The 15,592-nt window shown below is 43.0% G+C and overlaps 1 protein-coding gene across 2 annotated transcripts; it reads left to right on the top strand.

Annotated features, from left to right (window-relative positions):
* Positions 1-9,800: 9,800 nt before the first annotated feature.
* On the top strand, positions 9,801-15,298 carry LOC119304015 (probable serine acetyltransferase 2). 2 transcript variants are annotated; one of them, XM_037581180.1, is made up of 10 exons: positions 9,807-10,271; positions 11,289-11,486; positions 11,592-11,651; positions 11,731-11,826; positions 11,902-11,926; positions 12,457-12,551; positions 13,400-13,566; positions 14,481-14,554; positions 14,759-14,818; positions 14,898-15,298. In XM_037581180.1, the coding sequence occupies exons 1-10, from the start codon at positions 10,050-10,052 to the stop codon at positions 14,912-14,914; spliced, it is 1,014 nt and encodes a 337-aa protein (XP_037437077.1). In that variant the 5' UTR covers positions 9,807-10,049; the 3' UTR covers positions 14,915-15,298. The 2 variants fall into 2 exon arrangements, 1 of the variants encoding a protein (XP_037437077.1); XR_005148063.1 differs by lacking the exons at positions 14,759-14,818; positions 14,898-15,298 and having other exon boundaries at positions 9,801-10,271; positions 13,383-13,566.
* Positions 15,299-15,592: the final 294 nt, after the last annotated feature.

The raw sequence follows: 15,592 nt of genomic DNA, 5'->3' as shown, positions 1-15,592 counted from the left end.
CAAAATACACAAAGAGAAATCCAACATGAAAAGTGTCAATAAAGACAAAAGGATGAATAGTGTCAAAACGACACTATTCAGATCTGGATTTCTCTTTTTTTGTTTCTCTTTGTGTATTTTGAATTTTGATCTGAATTTTTTTAGTGGTGTACACATATATGTGAGTAACATTCACAAAAAAAAATCGGATTTTTTTGACCCATCTAAAATATTTCTTTTCAAATTTGGTATCATGATAGCACCTAAGTGATGGTGTCACCTGATATTCTCCCTAACTTTGGGTATGCCAACCTCACTCTCCACATTTTTGAACCAAACCGAAATATCATATACAAACAATAAACCAGCCAAACTATTTTAAAGATTTTTGATTTCCGATACAATACGAAATTTCCTTACGTTCTGCCAAATTAACCGAAGTAATATATATATTTATATTGTTGAGCAAACAAGTATACTGAGACTCAAAAGATTTTGTAACATTGTCATTTTTCTTGTACATGAGCCAGATTTCCTACTGAGCACATTCATTTTTCTTGCAATGTAGTCTTTTTTTCTAAAAAAAAGAAATGCTAACCACGTCCATAAACAAAAGCAAAGTATGCATTGCACATTTGCATGCACGACCAACCATCAAGGCATGAATCCATGTATGCACATATAGTTATACGATGTATGTATAAAAATTATGTGTTTTGAGTCATAAATTTGTAAAATATTATTATCTCATTTTCAAATTTGAATTGACTTTGATTATTATGGTAAATATCGAAACCATACCGAAATAATTTGATTATACCGAAACCATGTTGTATTTTAATTCCATAACATATTTACCATATAAATATAAAAAAACGTATGAACCAAATAATAGAAACCAGACGCACGAAACCTCCATTCAATTATGTAATGCATATAAATATCTTATAAAGTCAAATTTAATGAACTTTGACAAAGCTTGTAGATAAAACTATTTATATTTATGGTAGCAAATATATACAATATGAAAGTATGCCGTATGATAGCAAATATCTAATCATGTGTATTTGGTATTCTAGATGTAGATATTGCTTTTTACAAACCTGGTCAAAGTTTGTATAATTAAACCTGATAAAAATATATATGCTCTACATTATAGAACGAAGAGGGTATGATCAAGCATGAAACATGCATTCAACATGCGTGTGGCAACAACGTGCTCTACTAAGGTGAGTTCACGGTTGATAGCATTGGGGAGATACACTTATGCTGCATTATGCATAAAACTTGAAATGCCCTTTAAAAATACACATTTTTAAAGTTTTCATGGGCTGAAGATGAGCAGACTCAAACCTCGAAGATACACCACAAGGTAAATCACCACCTTGTTAACACTGAGTAGAACATAGCCACATGACACACATACTCATGCTCATGGGCACACAAATGTACTCCGATGACGTTGAAGATTGGAGACATGGGGTTGCAAAATCCATGATATCACTGTATGTACCTTGCTCTCAACAAAATTTTGGCCCATTTGAAAAATATTGGGGCTCTAGAGTAAACAGTACCAATATCTCAATTAGTAAATACACTATAAGAGTGAAAAAGGTACCGTAGAAACAAAGCAACTGAAACACCCGATGTCGTGGAAACGTTATATCTAGGACCCGTGATGCAGTTGAGACTAGGCATTTGACGCCCATGATGCAGTTCAAACATGTTTGTTAGCTGCATCGCTATCAACTCCACCATTGTCGTTTGCAACATTTCATATTGCATTATTTGTCAACCACACTAGTTCGACAACATTATTGTCCATTCAACTATAGCCATCTCAATGACAAGCACTGTCAAGAGCATCATTGTCAAAAACATCAATTCAAAATATGCAATTACAACAAGCGGTGGAGTATAAACAATGCACTTCAAAACATACTCATACCTTGTGGTCAATCATGCACATGTTAGTTTTTTACTTCCGTGTTTTCATACACGACTTCAAACTTGGGGTTCGATCCTTAATAGGTTGGAGTGTACAACTGAAAGTACATGTACTTACCATGTGTGGTTTTGATAATTAATGGCAATCCAAATGGACTAATGTTTGCATTGGTTAATACAATTGAAGGAAAGTTTCATTTGCAATGCATGAAGAAGATTGGATGAATTGAAGGATGTTCGTTCCATGGTGATGTAAGAAGGAGATCGAATGGATTTGGAATGAATGCCATATACATATTGTTGTGCATCATGGTTGAGCTCAGTGATTGAATCAAATACAACCAAGATGAATTCCATTTGATGAACAAGATGTGATCTATATGGAGTTCGTTGAGGATCTCAAATGTTCTCATGCTTAGGCTTATGGGCTGAACCATGATGGGTCAAGATCTCGAGAGAATGATTAAAGAGAAGAATTCTACATATGGCTTGAAGATAGGATCATGATGAGCTCATATGTTGAGTTATGGATGATTATGTCTTGAAATAAGTAAGTCAAGTGAAGAATACATTGTGCCTCTCAAGAGACTATGTTGGAGCATGAAAACGAGCAAGTTATGGCCAATTTGAGATTCATGGAAAAACTTGATATGGTCATGGTGTGATCATGTCTTGAAGCAATAAAGCATAGGGAAGATATCGATAGGGGCCTTCAAGACATCAAGATTGATCATGGAGCAAAGATAAATGTGACCAAGATGAAAATCAAAGATTGAACTCAAATATGGTCATCAAACAAGCGCAAATGATGTAGCACATATGGGATCTTCTGGTATATAATGCAATACTATGTGTTTTCTATATCTACATGGGTTAGGTGATTTTCATGGGTTTGCAACAATAGAAAGATTCCAAGTGTCTATAAGAGTATGGCATCAAGTGATGATGATCATGGTTTACAAGGGAAAGCTCAAGATAAGCATCTCGAAGGATTACATGTTTGATGTTTGTGGATGATCACATGATGGACATGTGAATATATAATGCAATGGAGTGATCCTCGCATGACTTGTGGGGGGAGCTATTTAAAGTCTTCACCAAATGTCGTGATCAAGGTTATGCTTTCATCTTGAGCCAACAATAAATGTGGACATCAAGCTCAAGGGAATGCTCAAGTCAAAGGTATTAGTTCATTTGGTTGAAGTTGCACGCGTCAACGACCATCAAAAAAGATATATACCAAAGAATGGATCTCCAGAGACTATCTAGTGTAGCTATTTAATGACTTGAGTTATAGGGATCCCACACTATTAAGAGGAGATCAAAGGGTTTCGTGATGGGCTTGCTCAAGTTAATATTTCCTACACACAATTCCTCTGATCATGTGTATATATAACTCCAAAGCCAAAAGGGTCCCCCAAATTCTATGATTAAACCTTTGCACATTTTGCATCCTCCATTTTGGTTGATCTTGGGCGGTTCTCTATGGGAGGGCCTGGATTTTTAGTAGCTTCAAAACGAGCCAAAGATCATTAAAATCGGATTTCGTATGAGAAAGTTATGCATGCTTTGCTATTGGGGCACCTGCAGTTTTTGTGATGGCCGGATGGCCAGGCTCCCACGACGCCCCGCATGTCCAGAATGTTGGGGAACGTAGCAGAAATTCAAAATTTTCTACGCATCACCAAGATCAATCTATGGGAAAACCAGCAACGAGGGGAATGAGAGTGCATCTACATACCCTTGTAGATCGCTAAGCGGAAGCGTTCAAGAGAACGGGGTTGAAGGAGTCGTACTCGTCGTGATCCAAATCATCGGAGATCCTAGTGCCGAACGGACAGCACCTCCGCGTTCAACACACATGCAGCCCGGTGACGTCTCCCATGCCTTGATCCAGCAAGGAGAGAGGGAGAGGTTGGGGAAGACTCCATCCAGCAGCAGCACAACAGCGTGGTGGTGGTGGAGGAGCGTGGCAATCCTGCAGGGCTTCGCCAAGCACCGCGGGAGAGGAGAAGGACTTGGGAGAGGGGGAGGGCTGCGCCAGAACATTGGTGCGGCTGCCCTCCCACCCCCCACATATATATAGGGGCGAGGGAGAGGGGGGCCGGCCCCCTCAGATCCCATCTGAGGAGGGGGCGGCGGCCAAGGGGGGTTGCCTTACCCCCCAAGGCAAGGGGGCGCCCCCCCTTTAGGGTTCCCCAAACCCTAGGCGCATGGGCCTTAGGGGGGGAGGCGCCCAGCCCACTAAGGGGCTGGTGCCTCTCCACATATAGCCCATAGGGCCCTCCGTGGCAGGTGGACCCTCCCGGTGGACCCCCGGAACCCCTCCGGTGGTCTCGGTACAATACCGGCAAACCCCCGAATTATTCGGTGACCGTATGATGACTTCCTATATATAAATCTTTACCTCCGGATCATTCCGGAACTCCTCGTGACGTCCGGGATCTCATCCGGGACTCTGAACAACATTCGGTAACCACATACAAACTTCCTTTATAACCCTAGCGTCATCGAACCTTAAGTGTGTAGACCCTACGGGTTCGGGAAGCATGCAGACATGACCGAGATGTTCTCCGGTCAATAACCAACAGCGGGATCTGGATACCCATGTTGGCTCCCACATGTTCCACGATGATCTCATCGGATGAACCACGATGTCGAGGATTCGATCAATCCCGTATACAATTCCCTTTGTCTAGCGGTATTGTACTTGCCCGAGATTCGATCGTCGGTATCCCGATACTTTGTTCAATCTCGTTACCGACAAGTCTCTTTACTCGTTCCGTAACACATCATCCCGTGATCAACTCCTTGGTCACATTGTGCACATTATGATGATGTCCTACCGAGTGGGCCCAGAGATACCTCTCCGTCACACGGAGTGACAAATCCCAGTCTCGATTCGTGCCAACCCAACAAATACTTTCGGAGATACCTGTAGTGTACCTTTATAGCCACCCAGTTACGTTGTGACGTTTGGCACACCCAAAGTATTCCTACGGTATCCTGGAGTTGCACAATCTCATGGTCTAAGGAAATGATACTTGACATTTGGAAAAGCTCTAGCAAAACGAACTACACGATCTTGTGCTAGGCTTAGGATTGGGTCTTGTCCATCACATCATTCTCCTAATGATGTGATCCCGTTATCAATGACATCCAATGTCCATGGTCAGGAAACCGTAACCATCTATTGATCAACGAGCTAGTTAACTAGAGGCTTACTAGGGACATGGTGTTGTCTATGTATCCACACATGTATCTGAGTTTCCTATCAATACAATTCTAGCATGGATAATAAACGATTATCATGAACAAGGAAATATAATAATAACTAATTTATTATTGCCTCTAGGGCATATTTCCAACACAGAATCCTCCCGGAATCTGACCGTATATGCCTGAAAACCATGTTGAGAATGCTGGTTATGCCCGCTGGATGTCCACTTGGCCGGATGTCTGGGGCCCCAAGATTGGCCGGATGTCCGGGCCCTGTACATTGCCCTTTTATGTGTTTGTGTGCACACTTGACAGTCGTCGGATGTCCAGCCACCGCCCAGATATGTCCGGCCCGTCACAGCCAGATACTAAAAACCGGCTAGTTTTCCAGGCCTGCTATATATACCCCTTTACTAATCCGGTAGAGGGTTTATCACTTCATCCAAAAGAACCCTAGAACACCCAAGTGGCTCCCTCTCACTTCTCCTACACCAAATCTTAGATCCCGGAGAGATTCATGATAGTTCTTTAGAGATTTTGGATACGTATCCAACGTATCTATAATTTTTTATTATTCCATGCTATTATATTATCCATTTAGGATGTTTCATATGCATTTATATGCTATTTTATATGATTTTTGGGACTAACCTATTAACCTAGAGCCCAGTGTCAGTTTCTGTTTTTTCCTTATTTTTGAGTATCGCAGAAAAGAAAAACCAAACGGAATCCAATTGACCTGAAATTTCACGGAGATTATTTTTGGATCAGAAGAAGCCCACGGAGTATCGGAGATGGGCCAGAAGAGTCCCGAGGCACCCACGAGGGTGGGGGCGCGCCCTACCCCCCTGGGCGCCCCCCTACCTCATGGCCGCCTCGGAGACCCCCCTGACTTGTTCCCGACGCCAACACCTCTTATATATACCCAAACTTCCAGAGCATAACCTAGATCGAGAGTTCCGCCGCTGCAAGCCTCCATAACTACCGAAAACCAACCTAGACCCATTTCGGCACCCTGCCGGAGGGGGGAGTCCCTCTCCGGTGGCCGTCTTCATCATCCCGGTGCTCTCCATGATGAGGAGGGAGTAGTTCACCCTCGGGGCTGAGGGTATGTACCAGTAGCTATGTGTTTGATCTCTCTCTCTCTCTCTCTCTCTCGTGTTCTTGATCAGCACGATCTTGATGTATAGCGAGCTTTGCTATTATAGTTGGATCTTATGATGTTTCTCCCCCTCTACTCTCTTGTAATGGATTGAGTTTTCCCTTTGAGGTTATCTTATCAGATTGAGTCTTTAAGGATTTGAGAACACTTGACGTATGTCTTGCATGTGCTTATCTGTGGTGACAATGGGATATCACGTGATCTACTTGATGTATGTTTTGGTGATCAACTTGCGGGTTCAGTGACCTTGTGAACTTATGCATAGGGGTTGGCACACGTTTTCATCTTGACTCTCCGGTAGAAACTTTGGGGCACTCTTTGAAGTTCTTTGTGTTGGTTGAATAGATGAATCTGAGATTGCGTGATGCATATCGTATAATCATACCCACGGATACTTGAGGTGACATTGGAGTATCTAGGTGACATTAGGGTTTTGGTTGTTTTGTGTTTTAAGGTGTTATTCTAGTACGAACTCTAGGATAGATTGAACGGAAAGAATAGCTTCGTATTATTTTACTACAGACTCTTGAATAGATCGATCAGAAAGAATAACTTTGAGGTGGTTTCGTACCCTACAATAATCTCTTCGTTTGTTCTCCGATATTAATGACTTTGGAGTGACTCTTTGTTGCATGTTGAGAGATTGTTATATGATCCAATTATGTTATTATTGTTGAGAGACCTTGCACTAGTGAAAGTATGAACCCCAGGCCTTGTTTCCTAGCATTGCAATGCTGTTTACGCTCACTTTTACCACTTGCTACCTTGCGATTTTTACATTTTTGGATTACAAAAACCTATATCTATCATCCATATTGCACTTGTATCACCATCTCTTCGCCAAACTAGTGCACCTATACAATTTACCATTGTATTGGGTGTGTTGGGGACACAAGAGACTCTTTGTTATTTGGTTGCGGGGTTGCTTGAGAGAGACCATCTTCATCCTACGCCTCCCACGGATTGATAAACCTTAGGTCATCCACTTGAGGGAAATTTGCTGCTGTCCTACAAACCTCTGCACTTGGAGGCCCAACAACGTCTACAAGAAGAGGTTGTGTAGTAGACATCAATTTTTCAATCAAGTAAGTGATCCACTCCCTCTACCTCTTGTGACCAAAGAAATTTGTGATTTGAACAAGTCTTGAGCATTTCCCCCTTGATCTTGTTACTCTTGGAGGTTGGAGACTCCTAGACGGTAGGAGTGCTCTGGTGAGGAATCAACTTGTGATTTGCCACTGGAAAGTTTGTGAAGGTGTGGAGGCCGCCTCAGGGTCTACCTATAGTGGTTGAGAAATGCCTTCGTGGTGTTGTCTCAAAGAGAGAATAGGGTGAGCTTTCGTGGTAGCATCCACCTATCTAACGGTGACTAGCTTCCTTCCAAGGAAGTGATGATTGGGATACTAATGTGTTGGACGACCTCCAAGTAGCCCCCGCAACATTACATGACACGCTCTGCAGCGACTCCTTCAGTGGAGATTTCTCGCAGCCTTATTTTTGCATGCTTAACAAGGAAAAGTCTTTCCCATGTCATTTTACCCTCTGCCCTAACCAATGACCACCCTTCATGCGAGTGATGGATGACGTGGGGTCGGTAATGGCACAACTTCCTATTGGTAACTACATGTGGTTATTCCCCACCAGTTGTCTCAACGTTGCCATTGTTGGAGCTCTCATGTTGTCTTGCGGCGTTCCTCCTCGTGTGTTATGTTTATTTTGTATGGGTTTGTAATCTTGCACTTGTTTTTTTGTGTATTTGCCTAGGCAAGACCTATTACCCTCAGATAGTTAATGTTTTCACTCCATCATTGTAAACCAATTCAATCTATTTTGAATTGAGATCATATCCAAGCAAACATTTCTCTCTCTATATATATTCCTCCCAATGGCTCCTATAAAAATATATTAGGAGTATTCTCATGTATTGAATGCTTGCGTTAGCATGTGATGTGTTGAGCAAGCGCCACATCACCGTGGCGAGCGGAGCCATAATGTTAGAAACACCTCATCACATGGTGATTCTTTTTGCTTGAAATGGAATTTTGTGCACTACATCTTAAAATTAGTGGTGCCAAAACTAAGACATACTTGGAAATTATGGCTATGTTATTATATTCGATTCAGAGTGGAGCATCTCTCCTCCTTTATAGCATGTGACATACATATTTTTTTGGAAACCGTACCATGGTCAATTTGAATTGAACTCACCTCAAAATCTAAAGCCATTTAATCTTTTTTTTGTCTGTGTGTGGGTTTATGATCGAACAACTACTGTAAGTAGCTAATTGCTGGTGCGTTGTAGCGGGGACATATATATATATTCTAGTGGTTCAGTACTAATCGTGTTTGACATATACCTTACGCCCACCATATTCTAGGTTTTGATAAGATTTGATTCGAGTATGTGTAGAGAAAGGCGATGAAAGTTTTGATTAGTTGAGTTTTAGTAAGGTTTAATTTGTTATGTGCATATATAGGGGAATGCAAGGAAAGTTATGATTTAATTAAGTTTTTGTAAGATTTGATTTGATTGAGTTGATGCAGGATATTGTTTTGGTAAGATTTGATTGAGTTAATGCATTGCTTGGTTTTCATAAAGATAAGAAAAAAAGTATCAATTTGGTTTGGAATATTCCAAACCAAGAAGGTCGTAGAGGGAAAACCAACTTACAAGGGGCGGAGTGAAGACCCCTTCGCTCGTGCCTCCTCCGACCAAGGCTCTTCGCTAGGGTTTCCCTGCCTCTGGTCGGCGCCTCTGCCAGTCCGCCTCGTCTCGTATGACCCGTTTTCTAAAGATGGAATAAGATTGCCCTCGCCCAGCGTCCATCCCGGCGGTGCTTCTAGCTTCGTCGGAAGACGTGCGGAGCCGTGTCTCTGTCGGATCTCGTGAGATCTGGTCGGCGTTTGTCTTCGATGGATCCGCTGGGATCCGGTCCTCATTCACCTACGTAAGTGTGTCTGCGGGTTGGATCCTTTCGATCCACGCTTTTCTTCATTGACGGCGGCTGTTGTTCTGACGCCTTGGTCCTACGAGTCATTAGCAAGACGACTTTTCGACTGTCTACTGCAACAATTTGTTCCCGGCTCTGATGAGGGAGGGGCGATGATGCCGGCGTGGCTTAGGCTCGCCGTAGTACTTGTAGTTGTCTGGATGTAATTTTTACTCCTGATGTTAGTTGATGGATAGATCGAAAGTTTGAAAATAGAATGAAACACCTCCAAACGAGCTGCAACGGCACGCCCGAGCCGAGCAGGAGAGAGGCGCCGCGGGCGTTGCACACCCACAACGCCACCGTTCTGCTATTTTCCACCGTTGGTTGTGCGGCGCGGTGCGCATCCACGGTCCCACACGCGAGCCAAACCCCAGCGGGCTCGCGGCCGCCGTTCCGGCACAGGTCCGGGGGTCGGGCGGGCCCCGTGATCCCATCCTCTCCCCCACGCGCCGCAAAATTCCCACGACGGACCCCGACCAAAAGCGCAAGCCTACAAACGCCCGCCCCGCCGCGCCGCGCCACACCGCCCAGCCACCCACGCGCGCACGCCCGGCCCTCACCTCTCCACCACCGTCCCTTGCTGCCGGTCCCGCCTCGCCGCTCTCCTCTGCTCCCAACCGCTCCTTTCCTTCCTTTTGCCGCTCGCCCCACACCCCCGCGCCTCCCCGCCCGGCCCCGGCGCCGGACCGCCGGCGGCGAAAACCTAGATACGTACCCCGCCGTCGGGAGCGCCGGCGCCCGGCGCGCCCATGTCGTCGTGCGAGTGCCTCGTGGTCGAGAAGGTGTCGGAGGACCACGCCGGCGGCGGCGAGGCGACGGGGGAGCGGCGGGGCGGCGGCCGGGCCCCGCGCTCCGAGGCCATGTTCCCCATCTACGTCATGGGGAGCTCGCGGGCGCGGGCCGTGCTCCTCGACCCCTCCGCCGCCGGGGACCCCATATGGGAGGCCGTCAAGGCCGAGGCCAGGTCCGAGGTGAGCGCCGTCCATGCCATCCCGCCGCTCCATCGCAGATTCGCTCGCGTTGCGCCGTTCTTATTTTTATTCGATCGCTGTAATTTTTTCTCTGGTTGCACCCTGGTGGTGAATTTGGGGCTGGAGCGAGGAGGAAAAGCTGCGTTTTTTGGGCGGCGATTTCCTGGTCTCGTGACCTTTCTCGTGTTTCCCGAGGTTCAGTCGACTGAATTTTGATCCCAGGCGGCAAGAATCCAGTTCTTTCAAGTCACTACTATATTTTTTCCAGCCTTCGAATTTAATGGTCAAAATACTGCAACTGGACTTAATTTTATCTCTTCTTCTGCGTCATTAGCTATTTCTAGACTTCGAATTTAATGAACAACTGCAACTGGATTTTCTTTCTCTCTTGAGCTAGCTTTTTCTAGCCTTCGAATTTGCTTGCACATATATATCGAGTGACTGAGTGAGTGAAGTTCAGTTCGATAGTGGTGTATTACATTTACAGATATGGTCTTGATAATTTTATTGTTTAAATATAGCTAGTTGATGTGGTAAAAGTGCTACTTCCTCTTTAGTGCTTGGACTTATTGTTCTTCTGAACTAGATATTGTGTAATAGTACTAGTTGATAGTTCAGTTCAGCCAAAGTAATTTATGGAGGCAAAAGTGCAATCAATTCAAACTATGCGGTGTGAGCTAGAAGCCTCAGTGCGTTTATATGTTGTCACTGCTCAGAGGTCAACTCTGGGAAAGGAAAACATTTCAGGCAACTCACATCTGATGATGCTGAAATCTGACTGTCTTGTAAAGGTGTGTGAAGTGCCAATGCCAATAAGATGCAGGAACCGGAAACATTTTGTGCCCAATCAAGCCTTAGGCATGCATGACTCACGTCCGACATCCGAGCTTTATTGTCGCGAAGCTATGCTTTTGAGTGTCGTTGACTCTTATACTCTTCTTGTCTTATTGCAAAACTTTGCATCATGTTTACTGTTAGTTTTACATGATGACTGACAGCAGTATCCGCATTTCGCAGGCAGAGAAGGAGCCTATTTTAAGTAGCTTCTTATATGCGAGCGTATTATCTCACGACTGTCTGGAGCGGGCGTTGAGCTTCGTCCTTGCAAACAGGCTTGAAGATCCAACCTTACTTGCGACTCAGCTAATCGACATTTTCAATGACGTCATGATGAATGATGTAGATATACGCCGTTCCATTCGCCTTGATGCTCAGGTGAGTGTATCATTGTCCTATTGAGGTGTCGTGTTTTGTGTGTGCATGTTAATTTGTTCTGTATCACGCTATCGTTGCATTAATGGTCTCCTTGTCTAAATTTAGGCCTTCAAAGGAAGAGATCCTTCCTGTGCACAATATAGCTGGGCCCTATTATACCTAAAGGTGACTACAAAATCATGCTATCATATCGTTCATATCCGGAAAAGGTAACAAGACTCATGTTGCTTGCAAACTGCTACAGGGTTACCATTCCTTGCAGTCCTATAGGATAGCTCATGTTTTATGGAATCAAGGGCGTAAGGTTCTGGCGTTGGCGCTGCAAAGCCGTATCAGTGAGGTGAACCTTGATTTCTTAAGAAGCAGGTTTTTAGCATACATTTATGTTTAACATGTGCTATCCTTCTCTTTTCAGGTTTTTGCAGTGGATATACACCCAGGTATATCATTGGTGTATCATATATCTGTACAAAATTGTCTTATATTTCCTGCTATGTGTTTAATACTGGGGTTGCTCTTGAGCTATATGATGTTTGGCTTTTCCACTCAAAAAATAGCTACTTGATGTTTAGCTTCTTCTATTACCTTCGCGGAAATGTGTTTTGTTGCCTTTACTAGTGCATATGGATCTGCTGCTTGGGAATATGTATGTATGTTTATGTTATCCTAGTAAATATCTTAACCTGAACCAAGGTTTGTCTTTGTAATTGTGTTCACTTTTTGGGAGCATAGAAGCATTGCTCATGTTTTAATCATTTTCTAAAGCTTGCTTATGTATGAGTCTGCAGTTATTTACCAATTTATGAATTTATAAGCATCAAATCCTTAAATATATCCTCATACTCGGATGATATTTGCTTTTGAGTTTTTAAAAGTAAACCTGTGATCTTAACTGGTGTCTTTGTTCTATTGTGGTATGATATGGTATTTTAGTCTGTTCTCTTAACATTCTTTAATGCTAAATCTGCAGCTGCCAAAATTGGAGAAGGAATATTGTTGGATCATGGAACAGGTCTAGTCATTGGTGAAACTGCTGTTGTTGGCAACTGGGTTTCATTAATGCAGGTGACATGCATCACCCTGTTCTTGCTATTTCTGATTTTAACATAAAGCATTACTTTTCAATATAATTTTTAATTCCATCCAGAATTTAACTTATTTTTCTTCTTCTCTGGTTGTTAGCTCTGTCACATATCTTGTTTGCTATAGTTTTAAATTGTCCTTGTGCAAATAATTAAATATTTCTTTCATTTGCTTTTATCATACTATAAAAAATGGATAATATGATTCAGATAACGAAATATCTACGTGCACATCAATTTAAATTCTTTTGTTGAATATTTTTGTTTTTGTACAACTATGAATCATTCAATTCACATCAGGTGAATATCTTACGACGTGTTTGGAAGGGCTGAAAAATCCCACTTTGATTGCAATGCTTTAGGAAACAGTAGCAGCCGTTTAGTTCGTCCATTCTGTTTTTGTTACGATGCTATCGGATACAACACATCACATCCCCAAAAACGTCCGTTCCCGACCTGATACGGAATCCCCTCTGTTCCGTATTCGTTCGCGTCCCAGACCAAACAAACACATATTCAGGAGAAATGATACCCGAGCGGAACCAAATGCTAGGCTTGAGGAAATATTTCAATTTTTGCTGTATGAGATAATATAAGAGAAGGCAGCAAAACATAAGGGGTGCTTGTTTTGCGCTTTCTTACCATGCATGCTTATTTTCAGTTTTGTAAAATCTTTTGTGACGAATGTAGTCCTCCCTTGGTTCGAACTAAATATATAGCCTAAGTATGGCCTTCATATGTGTGTTCCCGTGGTGTTTCCTTTTTGGTCAAAATTTAATTATAGAAGGTTCCTAATTGTTCACCAGCTTACCAGGTAGGCCTTTGCTACAGGGTGTTACACTTGGAGGTACTGGAAAGGAACACGGAGATAGGCACCCCAAGATCGGTCAGGGAGCTCTTCTTGGAGCTGGTGCTACTATCCTTGGCAACATAACTGTAGGCGAAGGTGCCATGATTGCCGCTGGTTCCCTTGTTTTAAAGCATGTAGCGCCTCACAGGTTAGAAAGAAGTTAGACTTAATTGAAATTCTTAAGTAATGATGCTGCAATGCCAAATTTTGTTAGTAATGAGCATCAGTAGATATGATATATATTCTCGTTCTTGCAATGCGATTTCCTTAGAAAGACAGAAAACAAGAAGAATACATGATCTGTGTTATGTGGCTGCTAGAAGGAGGGCGCGAGAGGGCCGGCCGGGGGCCTTTTTGCCCACGGCCGGGCAAGAGGGAAGGGATTTCCTTCTTAATTCTTACTTGATTAGATTGATACATCTCCTCCCCTTATATAGAGAGGTTTACTTGACTCCCCCCATTAGGCCCATTACGTACTCTAACAATCTGAATACTGTTGCTTAGTGTAGAATACTGTATTTGCTTTACTAATTGAGCTACTGAATGCTACGCCTTGAATATTTCCAACGAATGCGGCATTATAAGTATTTGTAGTTTTTAAAGGAGCGCCCTTTAGGATACTGTTTTTTCATGGTCGTCCGGTTTCCCTTCAAGTAGGATAGAGAGGTCTAATTATGCTCATCATTAGTAAATAGTCGATTTTATTCCCTTTTCAATTTGAACATATTCACTTGTAGCCTGGTGGGCCTGACAAGGGTCTATAATATTCTCTGAGTTAAAGAAGTTCACTAGTGGTTTTAAAGTAGGAAGGAATATATGCATTAATTTTTGAATGGATACACATACACTGAAGCTTAAAGCCTGCGATCCAGTACACCTTTAGATATACTAATAATGGCTCAGTCTGTTTTTGTGAACATTTAGTTTCTTAACATTTGCCTCCATTGTTATTGTTTGTTAAGTTTTCATTTCCCTATGTCTTTCATAACTAGTCTTGCACCGTGATTATTATCTGCTTTATGTTGATCATCATTGTTTTGACACTTGTTTTGTGTTTGAAAGCATGGCGGTAGGAAATCCTGCGAAGGTAGTTGGCTATACAGAGAAAGAAGACCCTTCGTTAACTATGAAGCATGGTAAGTGTGTGCATAGTTGTTGCTTTTATTTTCAAACGAGTTCAATGAATGGGTGGCTAGGAGTAACTAGCCAGCCTAATAATATAGCAGTGTAAGGATTCAATCCCAGGCCGACTAGCCTGTGGTGCCAGCCAGTGGGCGCTCGTTCCTTGTGCATATATTTTTATGAGCTGTGTTTCCTCATTCATTTTTTTTTCAATGCAGATGCAAGGAGAGATTATTTCGAGCATGTTGCCGGTAGTTTTCCAGACGGTAGATCCAATGGTGAGTTACCGATATATCTGTAACAAGTGTACACTTCAGCTATGCGTTTCTTTTACGACAACATACCCGTGATTCGCAGGGAGTGTCGTGAAGTAAAAAACTTGCAAGGATGAATGGAATTTTGGACATTTCTACATCCTGGAGGACATAGGGCGCTGGATATTTGGCGACGCATGAGTGGTGCTTCCCCCTGCCCAGCAACCCTCTTGTGAGACCATGCAGGCGAGCCCGCCAAGGGTCTCCGAAAGCTCCCCAGATGTATTTATCATGTGCCCTTACTGATGCAATAATGTGAAGATGTTTTCTGTAAAAACTGGAAGGAATGGTACAGATATAATCTGTAGAGATCTCCAGCAGCAAGCTGTAGATACCTCAGATCAGTGCGTGTGGCCTCAACTATGTGAGCCAGCTACACTTTTCTGGATCAGCATCAAAAGAAAGTAGTTATGCGTGGCCTGGTCGTCTCTGCATTTAAATTTCTATTTTGCGATATGTTGGCGTACTCGGGCCTAGTTCTTTCGGCCGATTCTCCTAGAATCTTGAGAATCGGACCTCCCTTAGCTTCTTCTAGAATCTTGAATTCATATTTTTTTTACAATCCTAGATAGTTCAAAACAACTAGGATTGTCAAAATAATATGCATTCAAGATTCTAGGAGAAGCTGGGTGGAGGTTTGATTCTCATGACTATGGGAGATTCGGCCAAAAGAACTGGGCCTTGATCAGATCCCCAAGTAAACAGGCCAAGTCAAGCCAAATTTTTTCCTGGAACGGA

The sequence above is a fragment of the Triticum dicoccoides genome, chromosome 5A (genome assembly GCF_002162155.2).
Source record: "Triticum dicoccoides isolate Atlit2015 ecotype Zavitan chromosome 5A, WEW_v2.0, whole genome shotgun sequence".
NCBI lineage: Eukaryota > Viridiplantae > Streptophyta > Magnoliopsida > Poales > Poaceae > Triticum > Triticum dicoccoides.
This window is presented reverse-complemented; position numbering and strand designations above follow the sequence as displayed.